The sequence below is a fragment of the Prionailurus viverrinus genome, chromosome F2, assembly GCF_022837055.1.
Source record: "Prionailurus viverrinus isolate Anna chromosome F2, UM_Priviv_1.0, whole genome shotgun sequence".
Lineage (NCBI taxonomy): Eukaryota > Metazoa > Chordata > Mammalia > Carnivora > Felidae > Prionailurus > Prionailurus viverrinus.
This window is the reverse complement of record NC_062578.1, coordinates 81,920,177-81,942,352: the sequence shown is the minus strand read 5'-3', so window position 1 is coordinate 81,942,352 and position 22,176 is coordinate 81,920,177. Positions and strand designations below refer to the sequence as shown.

Sequence of the window (22,176 nt, the reverse complement as noted above, 5' to 3'; positions counted from 1 at the left end):
TCGCACCCGTGTTTCTGGTAGAAAGGGGACCGGAGCCCCCGTGTCTGGGTGCCTGCCCCGCGGGTTGTGTCCAGCGTGCACTTGTGTGGCGGTGACGGTCTGGTGGGTTTGCGAGCCACAGAGGCCTTTCCAGGCCCCCTGAGGGCAGGGCACGGGGCCCCGGGGGTCCCCCTTTGCCGTCTGGCCTCTTTCTGCCCCCTCTCCCAGTGCCTCTTGCCCGTTTCAAACTGTTTTCATTTGAGAGCATTCTTGAGGGGCCTCGGTTCATGGAGTTCCCGCTTCTGAAGTGACGTGCTGAGAAGCCGTGTCCCCGGCGACCGGCCCCACCCAGTCCGCCCCAGGTTTGGCTTCTCTTTCTGCTGCTTCATCTTGGGGGGTTGTGTTGTGCACCCCGTGTGCTGAGTCCTCCCTCCTTCCTTCTTGTCTGTCTGCTTCCCTGCCTCTGCCTCAGGGGCCCCAGTGCCTGCGGCGCTCAACCTGGGGGCCCGTCTCTGGAGCGCCAGCCTGCGGCCAAGAGCCTGTGCTGGGGCAGATCCCTGCGTGGCAGCAGGACCTGTTGGTGGGCTTGCCCTGCAGAGCTCCAGTGCCAAGGCCCTCTGCTGCGTGGTGGTCTTGGGGTCCCTGACGTCCGAGTCCCCCCCTGTCACCGACCTGGGCTCCCGCAGCAGCCTGAGGCAGGTCCCGGGGACGGTGGCCAATGGACGGTCCTGGCGGGAGCTCTGAGGCCCACCCTGGCCTCCTCCTGGAGGGCGGCGGTCACTGAATTATATTCGCTCTGCTGTGGCTTCTTGGGCACGTTGGGGGTCGAGTGGGTGTCGGGGGGAGGGTCCGGGTTGTCCCTGTCGTCTCCCTGCCTCCCATTGGTGTGAGGCCGGGCCGGGTCCTGGGCTCCCAGGGCCCTGACCTCTGAAGGGGGTGGGGAGGGTCTGGACACCAGCCCCGTCTGACTTGTAGCTGCTTCAAAGGCCGGAGGGGGCTCTTCCCAGGGAGCTGGTCCTGGGCACCGCCCTCCTGTCTCCCCGTCTCTCCTTCCTGTGGCACCAGAACAGACGCACGCACACACGCGTGTCCTTTGAGAGCCCAGCGTCCCCGCAGACAGGTGAGGGAGGAAAGTGCTAGGAAGGGGGTGGGGCCTGAGTGGCCAAGGGGCCCGGAGGAGAGAACAGGAAGAAAGCAGAAGCAGGGGCGGGCGCTTAGACCCCACAGGCCCACCCGCGGGGTGGCCTCGCTGAGTGTGCCTTGACAGGAGACAGCAGGGAAGTGGCAGGAGGGCTCACTAGTTAGTGTTCGGAGGCCTCTGCACAGGCTCACTGTCCCCCCAGCACCCCGGAGGCTGAGGAGAGGGCAGGGCGCCCGTCCCGTGTGCGGTCTTTCCTTTGACGATGTTGGGATTGTGCGTCCTGCTTAGGAAACTTCCCTGCGCTCGGGTGAGCTGAGAATCCCCATTTCTTGTCTGCTGCACGTGTGTGTGTACATGGGTCTGTCTCGACACTTCCTTATTCCGTCGGTTGACGTCTTCACGCACAGAGTTGCAGTTTTGGAAGCCCTCTGGTGTTTATTGTACTAGCTTTACCGAGAGAGAATTCACATACCCTGAAGCTCACCCTTTGGAAACGTATAGCCCAGCGGTTTTCGGGCTGTTCACAGAGCTGTGCCTCCGTCAGCACTCTCTCATTCCAGAACCTTCTCGCCGGCCTAAAAGAAAGCGCACAGCCAGGAGCAGTCCGTCCCCATCCCTCTGCCCCAGCCTCCGGCAGCCACCTGTCTGCTTTCTGTTCCCATGGATTTGCTCGTGCTGGACGTGTCTCCTAAGTGGAATCACACACGTGTTGTTTCCGTGCCGGATCCTTTCTGCCCGTAGAATGTTCTCCAGATCCGTCTGTGTCGTGGCCTTTGCCCGCCTGTCATTCTCAGGATGTCGAGTCTGGGGATAGTGGTCCTTCCCGTTAGTTTGTTTGCTGTTTTCCTGGATATCGTCTGTTCCTCTTGCCTTTCCACACGGACTCACCCTCAGCCTCTGAGCTCCCTAAGGAAGCTCGCTGGGGTTTTTATCGGGGTGGGACAGCGGACATCTTCATGAGGTCGGGTCATCCCATCCGGGAGCAGGGGGGGTCTTTCTGCTGGAGCGGTTCTGCCCCTCTGTCCCCCTGGAGTGATTTACAGGTTCCTCTTAGACATGCTTCCTGGTTCCTCTCTCGTCCCTGCACGTGTGTTCCCGGGTGTCCTGTCGTTTTCGTCGTCGGTGCTGTGTCTCTGCTGCTCTGTCCTCTCACCGGCGTCCGTGTGTGGAGGGTCCTGCCCTCTGATGGCGAATTTCGCACCCTCCTGCAACACCCGCATCTTTGCCTTTCGGCATTCAGGTTGGGTTTTACACACATGCCCTCGTGTCAGTGGCAAAGAGACTGTGCGTTCCGTTTCCTTGTCGCCCCTCGGTGGCCTCTGCCGTCAGGCCGCGTGGGCCGGTGCCTCCGGAGTGGCGTTGGGCGGTGCTGGGCGTGGCGGTGCTTGTGCCCTCTCCTGGGCCTTCTATCTAAGGGGCGCTGACCTCATCATCTCCAGAAAGTTCTCCTCTGTTTCCGTCAAGGGTTTGGTGGCCATCTGTGGACAGCTTGTAGGCGTCCCTCTGGTCCACTGCTGTGGCTGCAGGCTCCTAACGTTGAATATGCTTTGCGCTCAGGGAGAAAGAAACACCTGGGGGTTTGGACTTTGTTTTCTTAGTAACCTATGGAGTGTTTTCACATCAACGCAAAACCGGTTCGCCATTTGTTTTTGGACCGCGTTTATCAGGTTTCGGTACCAATGTTATACGTGCTTCACCGAAGGGAGTCGGGAAGTTTCCCTCCATCGTCAGCGCCCCGGAATAATTTATGGAGCATTGGAAATGTGGCAGAATTCCCCTGCAAAACCATCTGGCCCTGGTGTTTTGTGGGGGCGGCTTCATGATAACGGTTTCTATTTCTTCTCTCCAGATTCGTCTGTTCAGGCTGTCTCGGGTGGGTCACTTTTGGTGAACCTCACTTTCCGGAGACACAACCCCTTTCATCTGTGTTGCACCACTTTGGCGTGTAGACGTTGGAAAGCACAGCCTTACGATTCCGTAAGCTTCTTTCTGTTTCAGCCACTATTCTTTCTTTCTAATTTTTCACATGACACATCTCCGCTTCCTCCCTCTTTTCTTGAGCGTGTTAGTGGTTGTCTCCTTTGTCAGTAGTTGAGAAAATAGGGTTTTGATTCACAAGTCAGATCTATTGTTTTTCCATTTCTTATCTCATTAATATTTGCTTTTATTTATGTTGTTTCTTTGGGTACTCTTGAATTATCTTATTGCTTTTTTTAACTTACTTTTTTTAAGGGTGGATGTATTCATTAGAACATCTTGGGCTGCAAATAACAGGAAATCAAACTGACGTGAGCTTACGTGACGTGGAAACAGCCCACGAAGCTCACGGGAAAGCAAAGGCGGGCAGGAGGCAGGTGTTGGGGATACTGCACTTCTCCGTGCTTCCCTTCGCGTGGCTTCCCTGTGCGTGAGCTGCTGCAGGCCCCCCGGGCCTGTGGTCAGAGGACGGCTGCAAGCCGAGGGGACACGGACGGCAGGCACAGAAGTCGACGTCATTCCTGGCACATCGTCCTCCACCCTCGGAGCGCTGTGCGCGGTGGGCACCTTAGCTGGCAGTGCGTGGGTAAACGCGTGGCTTTTTCCAAACCCTTAAACTAAGGATTTTGTTTGTTTTCACCTTTTTTCACGAAACGTTTAGTGTCGTGGGTTTTCCTCTGGTCACTCTTTTAAATGTATCTTATCGATGTGTTTGTGCGATGTTTTCACTGTTTGGTTCTTTTTTGGAAATTTCCAAAGTTTTGTTTGTATTTTTTCTTTTTTCTCCTAAGAGTTGTTTAATGCATTGTGCTTAAAATAGGAGGGGCTTCTTGGTTTTCGGACACATTTAAAATATGTGATCACGCTGATGCCAGTGCCTTAGTTCCCCAGCCTCAAGCGTCCGTCCGTGGACACGGCACGTTTCTTTACTCACATACATGTGCTCTACTTTCCTTCTTTCTTTCGGTTTTTAATATTTATTTGTTTTTGAGAGAGAGAGACAGAGACAGAGCATGAGCAGGGAGGGGCAGAGAGAGACAGAGGGAGACACAGAATCTGAAGCAGGCTCCAGGCTCCGAGCTGTCGGCACAGAGCCCGATGCGGGGCTCCAACTTATGAACCGCAAGATCATGACCTGAGCCGAAGTCGGACACTTAACCGACTGAGCCACCCAGGCGCCCCTAATTTCATTTTTAACTTAAAAGTTTTGGGGCACGATAATTCTAGGTTACAGAAGAGTTACCAGATGGATAGACATCCAGTGTGCACCCCGGTGCCCCTCCCCACCTTGGCTTTGTCCTTCCGTGTGTACGTGTGTGCACGCACGCGAACGTGTTCCCTTCTGGACCGCTTGATGGTGAGCGGCAGACAGGATGCTCCCTGGTCCTCAAACACACCATCTTACGCAATCGCGACGCGGCAGTCAGTCGGGAAAGTAACACAGGTGCAACTCTCGTCCCAGGATCTTGTTCGTGTTCATCGGGGCAGAGCTTGTGAATTGTCCTCATAACACCTTCTTACAAAAGAAATCCAGGACCGCCTGTTAGTTTAAGCGATGACGTGTCTTCAGCCTCCTTTGCTCTGGGACGATCCCTTGGTCTTTGTGTCCCGAGATTGCGTTTGTGAAGGTGGCAGGTCAGTTATTGAGTAGACGGCTTCTCAGTTTGGTCGTTTCTGCTATTTCTCGCGGCCCTCGGTTGGGGGGGGGGGGGCGGGGATTGCGGAAGTGCTGTCGCATGCTCCTCCGTGCGCGGTGACCGTGTTCACTTAGATCATTTGGTTAAGGGGATGTCTGCCAGCTGCCTCTGAAAAGTTACAGTTTTTCCATTTTTAATTAGCAGGTATCTTGGGGAAGATCTTGGAGCCTGTGTGACTGGCCTCTCATTTAGCAGACCTGTCCCGGCAGCTGTAGCACCCTGGACACGCTTGTCGGAATCAGGGTCGTGACGGCTGCCCCTCCCCCACTCCCTCTGCGTTATCGGCTTTCTGCTCGAAGGAGGAGCTTTTCCTTTTTTCCCTCATTTATTTATTTGTGACCGTGTGGACCCGTGGGTTTTTATTTTGTTCAATGATTGTAATCCTTCGTTACTGTTACTTATTTTGGGGCTCAGACTGTCCCGGATGTGGCGGTGGAAGCCTTCCCACCGGCCCCCGCGTCCTTTGGTGACGTCCCCACCTACCTTGGAGCACTTCCCGCTCTGTCGAGTGAGCGGGAACACCCTGTTCTCAGTGTATCTGTTCCCTGCTCTGCCCCAGCCCTGGGATCAGCCATGTCTCCAGGGAGTCTGAGTTCTTCTTGGGGAAGAATGGTGTTTTAGCATCAAGATCAGCGTGCTGGGTGTGCTCCCTGCTATGGGGAGACAAAGCGAGGAAGCAAGGAAGTAACGAGCATCTCTCTCTCTCTCTCTCTCTCACACACACACACACACACACACACACACACAGGACCATGCCTGTGGTGACATCGACCCGCACAGGCCTGTGCGTGTTGAAACCTGAATCCGAACGGGAGACTCCAAGCTCCGGTCGAGTGGTGCTCCCTGGGGAGGGTAAGGGTGCTGGGCAGAGGTGAAACAGGCTGAGGGGAGGTGTCCTCCTGCTGCTGCCGGGGGAGGGCGCCGAGGGCCGGTGGCCGGCTCCCAGGTCCTGCCTGTCTCTGTGGTTTGGAGTGAGTCGCTTTCTCTTTGTGCGTTCAGTGTTGTCATCTTAAAAATTGGGGTTTGGGTTGGGTCAGGGAGTACCGGGCACAGGTGACCCCACCCCTGCCGCGGACGCACGGTAGACGTCCGTCCTCACACAAGGCTGCCTGTGACTCCAGACGCGTCCCAGACGTTGCCTGCGTGACGCTCCTGTCTTGGTGCTGGGTGTGCCTGGATCGGCCGAGCCTGCTGGGTAGCCGGGTCTTGTGACGTCGTGGCTTTCGCCCAGGGTCTCCAGGCCGGCTTGGCTTCCGCAGCACCCGTGAGGGCACGTTGGTGAGACAGGCATTTTGGGGGGCCCACGGGCAGCAGTCCGTCGAGGGAAGCGCGGGCGTAGAGGGTAGCGGCCCAGCCTGACGCTGCTCCCCTGGGCTGACTCGTGGCGTCCACCTGCCCCGATCGGCAAGCCGGGGCTGCCCGGCCTCTGCCTGGAGCAGCGTGGGCGGGACTGGGCATCGCCGTCACAGCCTCCAGCCTTGCCCTCCCCGGGGGCAGCGCTGCCGTCTCTGAGCAACGCAGCTCTGGGGCTCCTGCCTCCCCGGAGTGGCGTGGCCGGGGTTGGTAGCTGGGCCCCGGGCGGAGCCGTGCGCGGGGCAGCGCTGGCTCCGGGTCCCCTCCCAGCGGGCCTCCTCGGTCGTGCCAGGCGTGCGGCCAGGTGAGCGGAAGGTGGTTCGCAGCAGGACGGTCCGGGCGGTGGGGGGAGGCCCCGGCCAGCTTTCCTTCTGCACCGCCTGGTACCGCGCTCTTCCTCTACCCGGCCCTGCCTCCTCCAGGAAGCCTCCCCGCCTCCCTGCTGACCCCTCACACGGCAGGCACCGAAGGGAGCCGGCGCCCGTTGGCCGCTCTCTGTTGGACACGTTTCGAGTCATGGCTTGGGTCCTGTCCCTCAGCCCGGCTCTGTGCCCAGAGAAGGGCTCGCCGTGTGTCCAGGGAGGGACGGGGGGGTCCCGGTGCCGCTGCGGCCCGACACCCACTTGGGTCCCAGAGGGGCGGCCGGGTGCAGTGTTGCCTGGAAAGGCAGATTAACCAGGGCTGTGGTTGTGCAGGGGTGGGGAAGAAGGGCAAGAGAGGGGCAGCAGGGTAGAGACGGGCGAGGACTCAGGTGAAGGACAGCGCCCCAGGCCAGAGCCCAGGCCCGAGGGCCAGGTCCCCAGGGCTGTCGGCAGGGCGAAGTCTGGGTGGGACCGAGGCAGGGTCCCCATGATGGTGCATCGGTCTCCCGCCTCCTTCCTTGTCTGTGCCCAGCTGGAGCGTGAGGCCCCACGGGCAGGGGGGACTGTGTGAGGCTGAGTTCGCTGTGTCCCCCTCACAGCGCAGGTCGGCGGTCCAGGGAATGCAGGCCCAAAGATGAACTCACCCCTTGCTCAGTTCACCGAGGGCTGGACAGCTGCCCATTTTACACTTGAGAAAACAGACGCCTGCTCTCCATCCTTGGGGTCCCCTTCAGCTTGAGGGCTACCCCAGTCTAGAAAATACTCTCCTTTCTCTGCTGCCAGCAAGGTCAGCCGGGGTCTCGGGGCTCCCCTGCCTCTGACAGCCCCAGGCCGATGGAAGGAAGCTGCAGGCAGAGGTCATGTCCTGCTCGGGAGCCCGTCTGGGGCAGAGCCGGCCCTGTCCTGGCCCTGGCACCGGCCCTGGAGTCCAGGCCGTTGGACTCCAGCCTGGAGCTGTGTCCGCTGCTCTCTCCCGACCAGGGTCCGGGGGCGTCCTGCTGTCCATCTGTTCTCTCCTCTGGGGCCTAGGGGCTTTGTCCTGGGGGCAGGGCTGTGTTGCTGGGGCGTTCCCTGGCACCCCCCGCTTCCTCTGCTGCCCCAAAAGCAGGATCTGGGCACTACAAGGACAGATGGCTCCCTCAGGCTGCTGGCAACGAGCCTGGCGCCAGCCCTGGGGGTGCAGGGCCCGAGGAGCCGGCGGCTCGAGGAAGCCGCTCGATGGGAGGCCCGCTCGGGAGCAGGCAGTGTTCCCGTGGCCTCCGGCAGCTCCGAGGCGGTCCAGGGCCCTTCCCGGGTACTGCGGCCCATGAGCATCCCCCACCCCCGGCCCTCCCGGGGGCCTTGCTGCTGCTTCCGCCCGCCTGGGCCCCCGGTGGCCGCCCCGGCCTTTGTCCAGCTGCTCCCCCTCCCCGTCTGACTCCACCGCCGCCTGCCGCCTGCCCTCGCCCGTTGAGGGTCAGGGCGCGAACTGGCTGCGGGCGGCTGAGTGGGAGCGGTGTGGAGGAAGCTGATGGCGCAGCCCGGGCACAGGGCGCCTGGGGGACCTGAGTGTGTGCCCACGGCCCCTCGCTGTCTCCCAGTGATGGGGGGGGGGTGGCCCTGCTGGGTTCTGAGTCCCCCAGGGGCTGGAGCAGCAGGCCCAGGACAGGTACTGGTGTTTGGTGTTTCTGGTCCTCAGGCTGGGGCGCCTCTTTGTGGCTCTGGCAGTGGGGCAGCCTCACCCCCATCTGCCGAGCAGACGCTGGTGGCACATGTTGCGGGTGGTGCCCGGTGAGAGGAGGTTGCGAGCCAGACGAGGCGGCAGGCTGGGGGTCTTTTCCCTTCCCTGCCTCTGCAGGTGGGCTGTTCATTGCCCTTTGCTTGCCCGGATGCAGCCGAGGGCGGCCCCCGTGGCCTCCGTTCGCCCCTCAGTGGTGCTGTGGGCTCCGCCCCTCTGTCCCTTTCTGCTGCCCTCCCTGCGCTGGGCACATTGTGGGCTCGGGCTGGGGGTCCCTAATGTTGCCCCCCCCCCCCCAGCCTCTGTCACCTCCTCTGGCAGGCCCCGGGCTCCCCTGTGTGCGGGCCGCCCCTCCCTTCCGACCCAGCCGGCCAGTCCTTCCTGCGCCCGTTTGGACCCTGCTTGAGCTGCTTCCTCTGGGGAGCTGCCAAGCCCGCCCAGTCCGGGGCTCTAGCCATGGCCCCCGGTCCCCACAGCTTCCTGTCCCAGGGGACATTCCCGCCGACTCCCGACAGATGCTCACGACCCCAAGGCTGTGCCGGGGCCCACCCTGTTCACACCGGACACGGTGCCCAGTGCGCTGTGCCTGCCTGGGGTCCTCGTAGCCCCCCAGGACAACATGGTGACTCTGGGGCCACCCTCCAGGCATCTGAAGAAAGTGTGGGTCTCTGCCTGGGTCGTCTGCTCAAGGCAGACACCCCCGCAGCCCGCCGCTCTGTTTCCAGACTCCTCTTTCTGCGTGATGATCTCAGTGGAATCTTAAAAATGAAGCTTTAATGTTTCAGGATTATACACATACAGAGTGTAGAGAAAAAATGAGCCCTACGTGGTTATTTGAGAAAAACAGGGATTCCGGTTTCCTCTTCCCAGGGTCTGCTCCTTTTGATCTCCTAGATCTTTGGGTAACTTTTCTCTGAATAGCATGCTCGTTCACTACTTCTCTGTCGTTTCCAACAGTTAGACACTATCTACTGTCTTGCAAGATGACGACTGAAGTGTCCTTTCACACGTGTGCTTGACTCACACGCATGCACACTGAGCACACACATGCACTCACACACCTGTGCACACACGAGCACACACACCCGTGCAACACGCTCGAGCACATGCATGCATACAGCACATGCATGCACGCACACACCTGTGCACACACACTCGAGCACACGCACACACACGTGCAGACACGCCCAAGCACACGCATGCACACACACACGCGCATGTGCTTGAGCGCACTCACGCTTGGTTGAGCATACACGCACACACACATGCACACGCTCGAGCACATACACCTGTGCACACACGCTCGAGCACACACCCTTGTCCCCCTCCAGCACGGCTCCTTGCTGCATCCTATTGGCAGGTGGATGAGGCCGTGGCTGCAGCCGCTGAGGGCTGAGCCTCGTCATTACCTGGGATCGCCCTTGTTTTCCCCTTCACCGTGTTTCCCTGGGGCTCGGTTAGGTCCAGACGCCGCGGCCATGATTGCACCCTCCCGAGGATGTGTGTCTGGAACCTTCTGCCGCTCTGTCAGCCAGTCGCCCCCTGGCCCTGGCACAGCTTGGGCCCCGGGCCTCTTGCCTTGTGCCGCAGGCGGTCGTGCCTGTTTTCCTGGGTTCTCCGTCTTAGGTGGAGTGTGGACTCTTGTCCTCTCCCAAGAAGGGCAGGGAAGGGCCTGCACCGTGTCAGAAAGTGTCTTCTGTGCCCCCACGGGGCCGCCGTGGTTTTAGGTTCTGTCCTCATGGCTCATGAGGGCCGTCGCCTTGAGTTTCTGAGTTGCTCATCCCCTTCCCTTGGTTTCCTCTGTCCCCACGACTCCCGTCCCTCGGAGGCAGGAGGCCCATCCTGGCCTCCGGTCCCATTCTGTCTCTGTTCTGCTTCCTGGGGCAGACGTCTCCCACCTTTGCACCAAGCGCCGCACTTGGGCGCCGTGGTGTCCCCAGCACCTTGTGTGCCCCGGGCGCCCCGGACAGTGTCCTGTGGGGCTTTGGGGGCAGTGCCTCCTGTCTCCAGGGCTGGTGGCGAGGGGCTGGGTGACCTGGATTTGCCCCCAAGGAGGCCACCTGGGGAGGTCGTGGGCACTGGGGTCGCCCCGTGAGATCCGAAACCCTTCTCTGCCGGCCGTGTGGCCTTGGGCGCTTACCCCTCTGTGCCTCAGTGTCCCCGTCTGCGGCTTGAGCAGTGGTGGGGTGTCCTCGCAGCTGCTCGTGAGGACGGCGTGCAAGCCCGTGGAGGCGCGCAGGGAAGCGTGAGTGTGCCCACTACTCTGGGCGCCCGCCCCAGCCGTTTCCTCGCCACGTTACACGGCTCTTCCCGGTGCCGCTCGCTCCGGGTTGTGTCCCCGTGTGTCCTGGGCTCCGTCTTCCACGTCCGACGTGCTCCCGTCAGGGGCTGGCAAGCGTGCGGGTGCCCGGCTTGCCGCACCGAGACCTCCCCTCCAGGCTGGCGGTCACCCCTGCGTCCTCTCTTGCTGCTGGCTCCTCCCGCTCTCCCTGCGTGGCCCGTCTCCCCTCGTGGGGCGTCCGGGAAGCCAAGTCCAGCGGTGACCTCGGCAGGCATCCGGGATGTGAGGCCCGCGCTCCTTGGAGCACGTGCGGGGCCCCCGGGGCCCCCCCTGACAGCTGTCCTGTTGGGGCCAGATTTCGTCATCCGCTCCAACCACCGCCGTCCCGTCGCAGCCGGAAGCAGCTGTGAGAACCAGCGCGTCGGTCGAGCCCACCTGCGGATTTACCGGGAGCCGGGCGGCCCGTCTTCTTGCTGAGCTGTTCTGTCCGGGCACATGCAGTTGTGTGTCCTAAAGTTGTGTCGCTTATTTAACAGCTGATGCATTTCCTGTTGTTCTAAGATGAGTTACTGAATACAGCTTTACGACCACGTTTTAATCTGTAACCCAGTAAGCACCAGTGGACGTCCCGCCCGTAAACCAGGCTCTTTGGGGTGCTCTGGAGTTCCTGGCCGTGGAGGGGCCCTGGCTGGCAGACGGCTCGGGCAGCCCGCTCCGTGGGCCCCCGCTGGCCCCGGGAGCTCGCAGGTCACAGTCCTGCCCTCTCGCGCTCTCGCATGGGCCTTTGTCCAGGGCAGTGGAGTAGTGGCTGCGATGTGCTGGGAGCCCAGCCCGGCCTGCTGGGAGCGCTCCGCGGGCCGGGCCAGCGCCGTCGGGACGTGGCCGATCAGCCGCTCGCCGGACGGGTCTCTGTGCACACGGCACGTGTGCGGCCACCCGGGAAGCTGATGACCCTGGAGGGTCCTGGGGGGCAGTTCATGTCTGGAGATGTCCCTTCCGCCGCCCTGGAGCTGTGGTTCACCGGAGAAGCAGGTGGGGCGGGCAGGAGGCCGAGTGCCCGCGGCCGGGACGGCCGGTGTCGTGTTCAGGCGGCGATACAGGCGGTCGTGTTCCGAGAGTGCCGGGACCGTGGGTGTCACTTCCTGCTCTCTGTGCGCCTGGGAGGCAGGGCCTCGCGTCCCCCTGATCTTACAGATGGGGTCGCTGAGCCCACAGAGGGTCAGTGTCCCGTCCGAGCTGCATCGGTGCCACGTGTTGAGGTGGGTCCGGCCCAGGCAGCCTGTCCCCGGCCCTCCCGCCGACTCGTGAGGCTCAGAAGAACTGAGCTGGAGCCAGAGGCTTGGCGGGTTCACAAGCCCCGTGGGTTCTCAGCTCGGCAGGCAGGGGTGGGCTTGCTCAGGGGAGAGGTGATTCCCGGTGTCTGTCCTCACGTGAGGACAGTGGAACAGGTGGGCACCCGAAGGGGCCCAGTTGGGCTGAGATGCAGGGGTGGGGACGACGTGAAGCCAGGCCGGTGGGCTGGGCGGGCAGGGGCCCGAGTGACCCTGGGTCTGGAGCACTAACTCCTCTCCTCTCCCTTCCTGCTTTTTGTCTCCTCCAGCTCTGTGGGAAGGCAGTGGCCCTGCTCTCTGTAAAAAGATGTCCTATGGATCCATCGCTGGCAGTGGCGGCCTGGGGAGCCACGGCCCTTTCGGGGGACCCTCCAGACAAGGCTATCAGCCCCTAGGTAATGACAGTGGCTCGTGGCGTTGGAAGGGTGGCAGGGGTGGCAGTGGGCGGGTCTCTGCTGTGTCGCGGTGGTGGCAGGGGTAGGTGGGCTGTGGGAGCAGTGCTGCCTGTGGCCAGGGGCTGGGGCGGGGCGGTTGGTGTTGGACTGGGTCAGCACCAGGAGAGGCTTCGCTGGGAGAGGCGGCCTGCCGTGGGGACGGACCTGGTGTCTGAGGCCATTCTGGCCTCAGGCTGGCACTCAGCAGGTGCCCCGAGCTGGTCTGGGGGTGCCTGGGGTACCTGGCCGACAGCTGAGTGGGTGGATGGCCTAGACTGGTCTTCCTAATGACAGTGTGGTGCAGGGGTGTAATTTTTGCAACACACAGGGGAGGAAACTGAGGCCAGGCGGGCTCGGGGCTCCATGCAGCTGGTGCAGGGCAGAGCGGGGACCCCCTTCTAGGACTCCCAAGTCCCCTTGCCCTGTCCCAGCACTGCCTCACTCTGAACAGCGTGGTTCTGGCTTCTTTGTCTTCTTCCTACTTTTGCCTGTGTGTGTGTGTGTGTGTCCGTCTGTCCCCACAGGGCCCTCTGCTGCCTTCGCACGTCTCGGAACTTTGTTCCGTACGATTTATTATTCTGCCGTTTGCTGGCTTTGCTCCTGAATCCCTAATGTCGAATGTCGCTGTCCCCTTGCGTGTTCCTGCTCTGTGGCTGCGTGGCACCTGCACGGGTCCACGTGCGAGGGCCAGCGTGGGTGTCTGTTTGGGACGCCGTCGCCCGGCAGGTGCAGGGGACCCGTTGGCTGTGTCTGGGCTGCCGCGCACCCGAGGCGCGTGCCGGTCCCGCTCCGGTGCCCCTGGTGCCCCGTCCTGGTCAGCTGTGCTGGCGCCTCCCCGGTGCCCTTGGCGCCCGTCCCCGTCATGCCGCGTGGCAGCTGGTGGCGGCCGGTGGCCGTGTGCGGTCTGTGGGTGGGGAACAGTGTCTTCTGGCTTCGCTTTCCATTTCTCTGGTGACCGATGGGACGGGTCCATTTCTTCTCCAGCTGAGAACTCTTCGCCTTAATTCTCCTCTCAAGTTTGCCGTGTTCCTGCTGATCTGTAAGGGTCCCTTCTGCATCCTGGACGGACCCGTCGTCAGCTCGCCCTCCGCATCTTTGCCCGGCGGGGGCCTGCTTCCCTCTGTGGTGCCTGCTGGGCGGGTGCAGGCTGCTGGAGCGCCTGAGCGTGCCTGTGGTTTCTGTCACCTTTGCACTTTGGTTCAGTGTGACAAATCCTGGCACGAGCTGGTACCGGGTTTCCTTTCCTACGACGAGGTTTGGTTTTCCGGGGTCAGTCTTTCACCACCTGGACTTCTGTTTACGGCGAGAGGTGTGTGCGGGGGTGGGGCCGTGATGCTGTTTCTCTAGTCCTGGGGCCAGTCTCCGAAGATGCCGTCCCATCCTGCAGGCCCGCAGAGCCAGAGTTCTGGGACAGCTTCCGCGTGGGCTCTCTTGGTCAGTTTTTCTCTTCCTGCCCCAAATCCCGCCTTAGTTTTCAGGGTTACGGGTTTTGGTATTTTTTACATAAGTTGCCCTACTTGTTTTTCTCAGACATGGCTTGGGTGTTTCTGGCCCTTCGTTCTTGAACATGAACTTCAGACTCCCGCCCCTCGGGCCTGGAGCATTGGCGGGAGCTGCCGTGCACCTGCCGCACTCACCTGGTACAGGTGAGTCCTGGCCCCGTCATCGCCGTGGGCTTCCGGTCCGTGAGCACGCCTTTCTCTTCCTCAGATCTTCTTCCGTATCGTTCAGTAAAGTCTTACAACTTTCACCGTAGAAATCTTACATACCTTTCGTTAGCTTTGCTCTCACGAAGAAAACGTGTTTGTCGATGCTGTCGTAAGCGGCACCGTTCTGAATATTACGCATTCGAAATCTTTGTTGCTGGTTCACATACACAGTAGCTGGTTTTTTAAAAAAGCAGTCATGACATTTAGTTTTTAAACTTTCAAGGTGTGGACGGTTTCAAACATAGAAAAGTGAACATTGCAGCGCCCGGGTGACTCACTTGGTTAAGCGTCTGACTCTTGATTCCGGATCGGGTCATGATCTCAGGGTCATGGGATCAAGCCCTGTGTCGGGCTCCATGCTGACAACACAGCACCTGCTTGGGATTCCGTCTCCCTCTCCCTCTCCCTCTCCGTCCCCCTCCCCCTCTCCGTCTCCCTCCCCCTCCCCCTCCCCCTCCCCGTCTCCCTCCCCCTCCCCCTCTCCCTCCGTCTGCCACCCGCCCCCCTGCTCGTGTGTGCACTCATGCCCCCTCTCTCTCAAAAACAGGAAAACAAGGAGTAGACACAATAGCGTAGCGAGCCCCGGGGCTGCCCGCTGCACCTCGTCAGGTGTCTACTCGTGGCCCGTCCAGCGCCTTGTGCCCTTGGCCTGCCCCTGCGTCATTCTGTGGTGAGTCCCAGACATAGCGCGCACCCTCTGTTGACGTGTCCACGTGCCTCTGAGCGCCCCCAGAGGGCCTGGTCGCATGTGCCTCGCTGTCACCCGCAGCTCGGTGGCCTCGTGCTGGGAAGTGGGACCCTGGGAAGACCCGTGTGCCGACAGGCCTCCTACGTCTCTCGGAAGCTCGAGCTTCTCCATCGTTTTGGCCCTTTTTTCCTCGAAGTTTATTTCTTGGGGAAACCCCGTTTTTCCTGCGGAGCGTAATTGACTTTTGCCCCCCAACTTTATATCCTGCCGTTCTGCCAAACTCCTATTGACCGTAATCATTGTCTGGATGGTGTTCTTCGTAGATAGTGACTTTTTTTCTCTTCTTCCTCAGTGCGTTCGCCCTTCTTCTGCCTTCCTGAGCCGCTCAGAGCCTCTGTGATGCTGAGCGACAGGGTGTTTGTCTCCTGTGTGAGTCTCTGGAGGGACAGGACTCCGTGTTCCTTAAGTGTTTCTGGATTTTGCTGTAAAAGCATCGGGCGTAGTGTTCCCTTTGGGGAGTGCTTTTTAGATTAGCACTTCATGTCTCCAGTTGTAAAAACTACCCAGGCTCTCTATTTCCTCTTGGGTCATTTTGGTTAAATCAAAGTGAGACCTCCGTCTGCTTCATGTAAACGTTTGAATTTATGGAAGTGAAATGTAGACAGTAGCCGGTGGTTGCGGATGAGGCAGCCCTGTGGTGTCGCTGAGGGCCTGGCCGGGGGCCGCCTGCCCCACCCTGCCCCACCCTGCCCCTGCCCCACCACCTGGACATGCGTGACCTCCCACGGACCGCGGCAAATCCCAAAGGCTGGGAGCCTCACTCTTGCGGTGGCTGCTGTGTTACTAACAGTCAAGGTATCTGGATCGCATTCTTTTTTTTATTCCTGGTAGAGTTTATTTGTACCTTCCTTATTTTCTTCTTTCACGATCGTGTTGACTGAGGCTTGGCTGTTTTGTAAGTCTCTCTGACAAACTGACTCCTGGCTTTCTTGACACCTTCCAGTACATGCGTCTGTACGTGATTGATCTCTGCTCACATTTTTATTGTTTTCTTCCTTTTCTCTTGAAGCTGGAGCTGTTTGATTTTTCTGACTCCTGAGGAGGATGTTTACCTCATTCGTGTTCAGTTTTTATTCTTTTGTAATAAAACCACTTTAGATTATAAATGTCCAAATAATCACTGCTTTCGTTGAGCGTCAGACATTTAAAAGTATATAGTATTCTTAAGTTAGACTTCGGGTGTATTTTCTCATTTCCGTTATGATTTCTTCTTTGACTCGGGATTTATTGCAAACTGTGGTTCATCGTTTCCAAATATATGTGTTTTTTTTTCTGGCTATCTTTAAAAAATGATTCTACTTAATTGCATTTTTGCCAGAAGAGGATCTATATTGTCCTGATTTGTTGACAGTTGTCGGGACCCGGCTGCTTATACTGCGTCCTCTGCGGGGCGCCCTGAAAAGGGTCTGGGTAGGGGCCTGGGCGGTGGGGCCGGGCGGAGACCCCCGTGTGCGGGAGCGGCTGCCGTCACCCGGGACCCGCTGTGCACCGAGCCCTGGGGTACATGTGACCCTGGAGGGAGTCATGCAGAGCTTAGGATGACCTCTTCGTAGAGGAGTCACGGCAGGAAGTTGACTGGCCGACTACTAACACGTGAAGAACTCACATAAATCGAAGGGAAACCCGACAGTCCTCACGCAAGCAGGCCAACTCGCGAGCTCACTGTGGACGGGAGGCCCGGGCCTCACTGTGCCCAGGGAGACGGACTTGGAGGTGACCGCGTGCCGGCTCGCTCCGGAGGGGAGGGCACGGGCGGTTCCCGGACCCCGCAGCCTGCCCTCTCCTGGCCCGGTGTGGCCGCCTCCTGGACGGCCGGGAAGTCACCGACCTGTGGGCAGGGGTGCTGGGTGCAGCGGTGGCCGACAGAGGATTCGCTGAGCGAGCCGGCGGGGCGAGGCGCAGCCTGGGTCGGGCTGTGATGGGGGTGTTAGCGTCAGTTGAAGGTGGCTGGGCGGCCTCTGCACACGTCCAGACGTGGTGACGGGTGTGCTGACTGGAGGACGCGGAGCCGTGCCCGGAGTGTTCTAATTGTGCGTGACCCCTGCCCCCACGGTAACAGTGTTCGCCTCCAGATGCCGTCATCACAGATGATCTGTATCGTTTTCTTATAACTGCCCGCGTTCGAACTTCTCCTCACAACCGTGTGTGTTCTAATAGTCAGAAACAATAGTTGTCTCCGGACCCCCTCAAAGTTCAAGGGTCATGTGATTCCGGAGGGCAGGCCACACAGGCTCCTCCGCAGGTGTCTGGGGACCGTGTGGACTGAGCAGGAGGAGGTGGGCAGGGCCCGGGCTTGCCGTGGCCAGATGCCAGCGTGGCGAGGTCATCGGGTGGCGATGCGGGCGCCAGCTGGGCCTCCAGTCTCCCTGCCCCCACGGGGGGAGCGCTGGGGGGCCCGAAGCAGAGGGTGACCCCGGTTGCCAGGTACCTGGGCGCTGTTACCCGGGGAATGCGTGCCTGCAGGGGCGCCTGGCGGGTGTCTGGGGAGAGGACCCGCCCCGCGGGCTCCCCACGAAGCCCTTCAGGAAGAGGGGCTGCAGGAGACGGGCCCTGGCCTCTGGAGGCTCGTGCTCAGACCCACACATGCCTCCGTGTCGGCCCTCGGCCCCCGCCTCTCTCTCACGTGCCGTGACCATGCGGGGCCGCGCCTGCCTCCCCACACACGGAGGAGAGCTCTCTCGGTCTGACTCGGAGACGTGCTTGCTGCAGTTCTCCGTGGCCGGGGAACCTCCACCCTCGAGTAAGCCGGCTGCCATCCTGCCGTCCCGTGTCCTTCCCCTGATGGCACAGGCACAGGGGCCACCTTCCCGGAAGGGTGGAGGCTCCTCCCGAGGGGTGCCCTCCTCCCCGAGTCTGGCCGGGGGCCCCGGGGGCTGCCTGTGTGCTTTGGGTTCTTGCTGCCTGGAGACCTCTCCCACCCCGGGTGGGGTCCCAGGGGGATTGCTTGGTACAGCCCTTCTGTTCCTGTCACACTGGGCCACCGTGCCCCTCCTCCCCCCCGCCGCCTGCAGAGCGGTGTCCTTTGCTGTCCCCTCTGGGGAGATGCAAGTCTCAGGCCTTTTCCGGGAAGGAGCTGCCCCTTCAGGAGCTCTGAGCTGGGAATGGCCTGGGACAAGCCGTGTCCCTGGGTTTCAGAGCAGCTGTCAGTGTGATCAGGTCAGCCGACACCTTCTAGAGCTTGCTCCCTGAAAACTGCCTTTTCAGAGAGCGCTCCAGAGAGAACAGGGTCACACAGACAGCCCCGGGCTCTGGTTTGTGTGGCCCCAGGCTGCACGCACCCCCTCATCGACTCAAGGTGCCATGGATTGAAGGGCACATCTCTCAGAGACGTAAAGGTGTTTTTATAAGGCGTGTCTTTGGTTGACGCATTACGGGAAAATGTGTCCAGGAAGTGTTTTTGAATACATGAAAATTACCAAGTGTCTCCCCTGGGGGACTAACCCCATGATGGGAGCCTGTTGGGGGCCAGGGAGCAGGAGGAGGCCGCTCAGGTGCCCGGAGCCACTGCCCCTCAGCTGTGCAGCCGAGAGGCAGGAGGGCGGGTTTTATATTTATCTCCACTGCCCAGAAGCCACGGAACAACGTTCTTACAACAGAATGCTCCCGTGCCTGGTTGCTGTGGTGATTTTGAACTGCCATAAACATCCCTAAGGCCTTGCTCCCCGTTCGTGTACATCATTTGTTGCAGACAGGTGACAGGTAACACCCGCTGAAGGCCTGGCCTGGTCTGTGGGCCGTGCCTCAAGGCCCTGCTGTAGGCGATTTCGTCCTTGTTTGGGGTCACCTTTTGGAGTAATTCTGGTTCAAAGAAAGATCTGGAGCATTTAAAGTATTGAACTCCGTGCTGGCCTCCGGCAGAGGGTTTGGCAGTCTGGGAGGGCTTCTTGGAGGAGGTGGGACTGAATGGAGCTTCTGGGCGTGGATGCTTGGAGGGCTCAGGGCACCTGCTGTCCTGTGTGGGGCCCTTGCTCTGCCAGCAGCACCCGAGCTGCTCTGTGGACGGGCTGGGTGTAACTGTGACTGTCCCTTGCTGTCTGTAGAGTGCGCTAAATGTTGGACCGAGTATGGAATACGCCATTTCCCCTGCCCGTCGCCAGAGAGCAGCCCGCAGGACCCCTGTGTGGGCAAGGACGGGGAAGGTGATCTGGGGTCGGCGGGCACGCCCAGAGGCCCGAGGGCCAGGAAGCGAGGTACTTCCGCTCGGGTGCTGGGTCCGGGAGGGTTCCGGGGAAGGCCGCCCAGAGATGCCCAGCGCCGAGGAGGGAGGGTCAGCGGGCGGGAGCTGGGTGAGGCGGCCCGAGGCTGGCCGGGATTCTGGTTGGTCTGTACCTCACCCCCGCTAGCCTTTCCCTTCTCCAGGGACGGCAGATGGTGTGGCCGGGCTGGACTGGTGACACAGGGGTGTGGCATGAGGACTTGTGCTGGTCGGGGCCCCGTGGGCTCCAGGGATGAGGCTCAGACCTGTGGGACTGGTTCCCTTGGCCCCTTCACTCCGGAGCCGGGATTCTCCCCGCAGGGGGCGCTGGTGAGGGAGAGTCCGGGTCCCTGGCGTGCGCTGTAGTGAGGGCAGGGGCTGTGGGCCTCTGTAGAGGTCGCCTTCTGATTGACGGGGACCTGGAGGGAGACAGGCGGGGGGCTGCTCTCTGCGTGCTCCGCGGGGCTCAGACATCCCTCTGCCCTCGGGGGCTTTCTCCTCACGCCTGGGAAACCCGTGGTCTGATGGGGGAGCTGCCTCCTCTGCCCTTACAGATGGCCCCCTGCACCCCTGGCAGGCATGTGCCGGCTGGGGACAAAGATCCCGGCTGGGCAGAGGCCCGAGGACCTGCTGCTTGCACGCCCAGCCCCGGACCCCCGTGTGTTGAGGACCGCAGGCTGCGGGGGCTCGGAGGGTTGGGGCGGGGCCTCTCAGCCAGGGCCGCCGGGCGCGTCCGTGGCCAGGCTGTCCCCTGGGGAGGGATGACCTGGGAATGCTCCTGCCTGTCTGGTTCCTTGGATCCCGATGACGGCTGCCAGAGGTGGCCCTTTCTGGAGACGTGCCCCGCAGCCCGGAAGTGAAGCACCTTGCTCGCGGAGCCCAGTCGGACCTGTGGACACCCACAGGGAGGGGCCGGCAGTGTCCTGAAGCCGAAGCCGGAGAGGAGGCGCCCTGGGGGCCACCCCGCCGGCCCAGGGCCTTAAACACCCGCCTTTTGGTGCCGTTCCAGGGCCAGGGGTCGCCCCCGAAGGCAGCGGGACACCAGAGCCCGGCTCACCGCCTGCCGCGAGCCCGAGGAAGGACTCTGCCGGCGGGGCCCACGGCCGGCTGGCGGGGCCCGGCGCCACGCGGGCCAAGAAGAGGAAACCCAACTTCTGCCCGCAGGAGACAGAGGTCCTGGTGTCCAAGGTCAGCAAGCACCACCAGCTGCTGTTCGGCACGGGGCTGCTGAAGGCCGAGCCCACCCGCAGGTACCACGTGTGGAGCCGCATCCTGCAGGCCGTGAACGCCCTGGGCTACTGCCGCCGGGACGTCGTGGACCTCAAGCACAAGTGGAGGGACCTGCGCGCTGTCGTGCGGCGCAAGCTGGGCGACCTCCGCCACGTGGCCCGCGGCCCCGGCCGGCTCCAGGCCTCGGCCCTCACGCCTGTGGAGCAGGTGGTGGCCGAGACCTTCTCCTGCCAGGCCCCCGCCCCGGAGGGCCTCGGCCTGGAGCCGCTCAGAGGTGAGTGCCTCGCCCCGGCCGTCCGGCCGGCGGGAGGCGCAGGCCCGCGGTGGCCTGCTCGTGGCCAGGCCTCGGTCCTCCCGCCACGCTCTCCTCCCCTCTCCTCTTCCCCACATGCACCACCTCCGGTGGCTCCCGCCCCCGGACTCGTGTACTTGCCTGCCCGCCCCGGGGACAGCCTTCTGAATGTCCGGGTGCGGCAGGTGGATCCACCTCAGCCCTGACCCTCGCGGCTGCAGAGCGGGGAGCCGGGCACACGACACGGTCGTGTCGAGACTCGGTCTTCCCCCCAGGACTCCGCTACCTGCCTCTGGACCCCGGCCCCCAGGAGGAAACGCGTTTCCTGTTGCTGTCCCGTGTACGCGCACACACCCGAAACACGCGGGTTTCGTGCGCTCACCCCACGTCACCCTCTGTGCCTTGGCGTGCCCCTCTCTTGCTCTCCTGTCCCGTCCAGGGCTCTTAGCCTGTGCGTGAAGTAAAGCGCTCCCGCCGACTCTCTGGTTTTAAGGCCTGGGTGGTAGAGCTGGGGTTTGGCCTCACGTCCAGAGCCGGCCCCGCGGCATCGGGATGCGGCGGGGGTGGGGTGGGGGGTGGGCGCCTTGAGTTCTCTGGGGCGTGCTGCCCTGTGGGGGTCACTTCTCGAAGGTTCCTGTCGGGCACAGGGAGTCGGGGGACCCGTGGAGGTCCAGCGGGGCGTCAGAGAGCCCAGTGGGTGGGTCCCAGACAGGTGCAGGGACTGCTGGGTGGGGCTTTGCATCGGCAGCAGCCTTGGGGCCAGAGGCGGAGGAAGGCCGGTGGGGAGGGGGGGGGACGGCAGGTACAGGGGAGGTGTAGGGGGCGTGCAGGTCATCTGTGCGTGCCTCCTTGGTCATCGGGACTGCCGGTGTTAGGTCCTGAGGACCGTTTCTAAGTCCGTACCTGGTGTTCGGCTTTGAAACGGGGCCAGAAAATACACAAAGAATGTCAGAAACAAAACAGAGGCAGACACGTGTTCGTGCAGCAGACAGGACAGCCGTAGCCTTGCTTCTCCCCCGCCAGCCCCGCATTTGGGGACGTCGTCTCTGCCGGTGGCAGGCAAGGCGGTGGTCTGGGTGCCACTGCCTGCGGTGTCCTCAGTGGCACCTGGTGCTGGCCGGGGCCACGAAGCAGTGGGATCCCAAGGCTGAGGGCCTCCTGTTCTGTAATGTCAGGCGTGGACACCTCCATGGCCTGCTGTGGGCAGCGGGAGAGCTGGAGGTGCCCAGAACCTGTGCCTCCGTTCCTTGGTTCCCGTGTTCTTCCCGGACGGGGCCCAACGCTTGCCTCCCTCCTCCAAGACCGGACTGCTGCCCCGCACCCTGAGCTCGAGGCCCCCTCCTCCCTGGCCCTGCTGACCCTGAGCCCGCTGGCGGCCCTGCTCTGGCCCTGGCCCCAGACTGAGCCCTGCGCGGTCCCTCGGGCTCCCCTCTGCCTCCTGGGTCTCCCCTTCCCCCCGTGGGGGGAGGGGGGCCGGTGCATTCGGCTCAGGGTGGAGGTGCTCTCACTGGTGGGGGACCCAACCGCGCACCTTCCTCACAGCCCCGCCCTCCGGCTCCTCCCCCTCCAGCACTCTCCCCCTCCCCCTCCCCCAGGTCCCTGTCCCTGTTGCAGGCCCTGAGGCAGGAGTGTGGCCCCCCTGGCAGGGCTCCCTACGGGCCCCTCGGGCCCTTGGCTCCCAGCACCGGGCTTTCCCGGCCTTGTGATGGTTGTCCACACACCTTCTCACC

At 61.8% G+C, this 22,176-nt stretch overlaps 1 protein-coding gene across 21 annotated transcripts in view; it reads left to right on the top strand.

Moving 5' to 3' along the window:
* TSNARE1 (t-SNARE domain containing 1) overlaps positions 1-22,176 on the top strand; it is a 104,192-nt gene that overhangs the window by 24,436 nt on the left and 57,580 nt on the right. For 12 of the 21 annotated variants that reach the window (XM_047842112.1, XM_047842121.1, XM_047842109.1 and 9 more), the window contains exons 2-5: positions 2,970-3,097; positions 12,108-12,233; positions 18,770-18,919; positions 19,934-20,428. In XM_047842112.1, coding sequence (XP_047698068.1) covers positions 12,146-12,233; positions 18,770-18,919; positions 19,934-20,428 — 733 coding nt within the window. In that variant the 5' untranslated portion in view covers positions 2,970-3,097; positions 12,108-12,145. Of the gene's footprint in view, positions 1-2,969; positions 3,098-12,103; positions 12,234-13,802; positions 13,919-18,769; positions 18,920-19,933; positions 20,429-22,176 lie in introns of those variants that run through there. The other 9 variants (XM_047842102.1, XM_047842111.1, XM_047842103.1 and 6 more) reach the window with 6 other exon arrangements.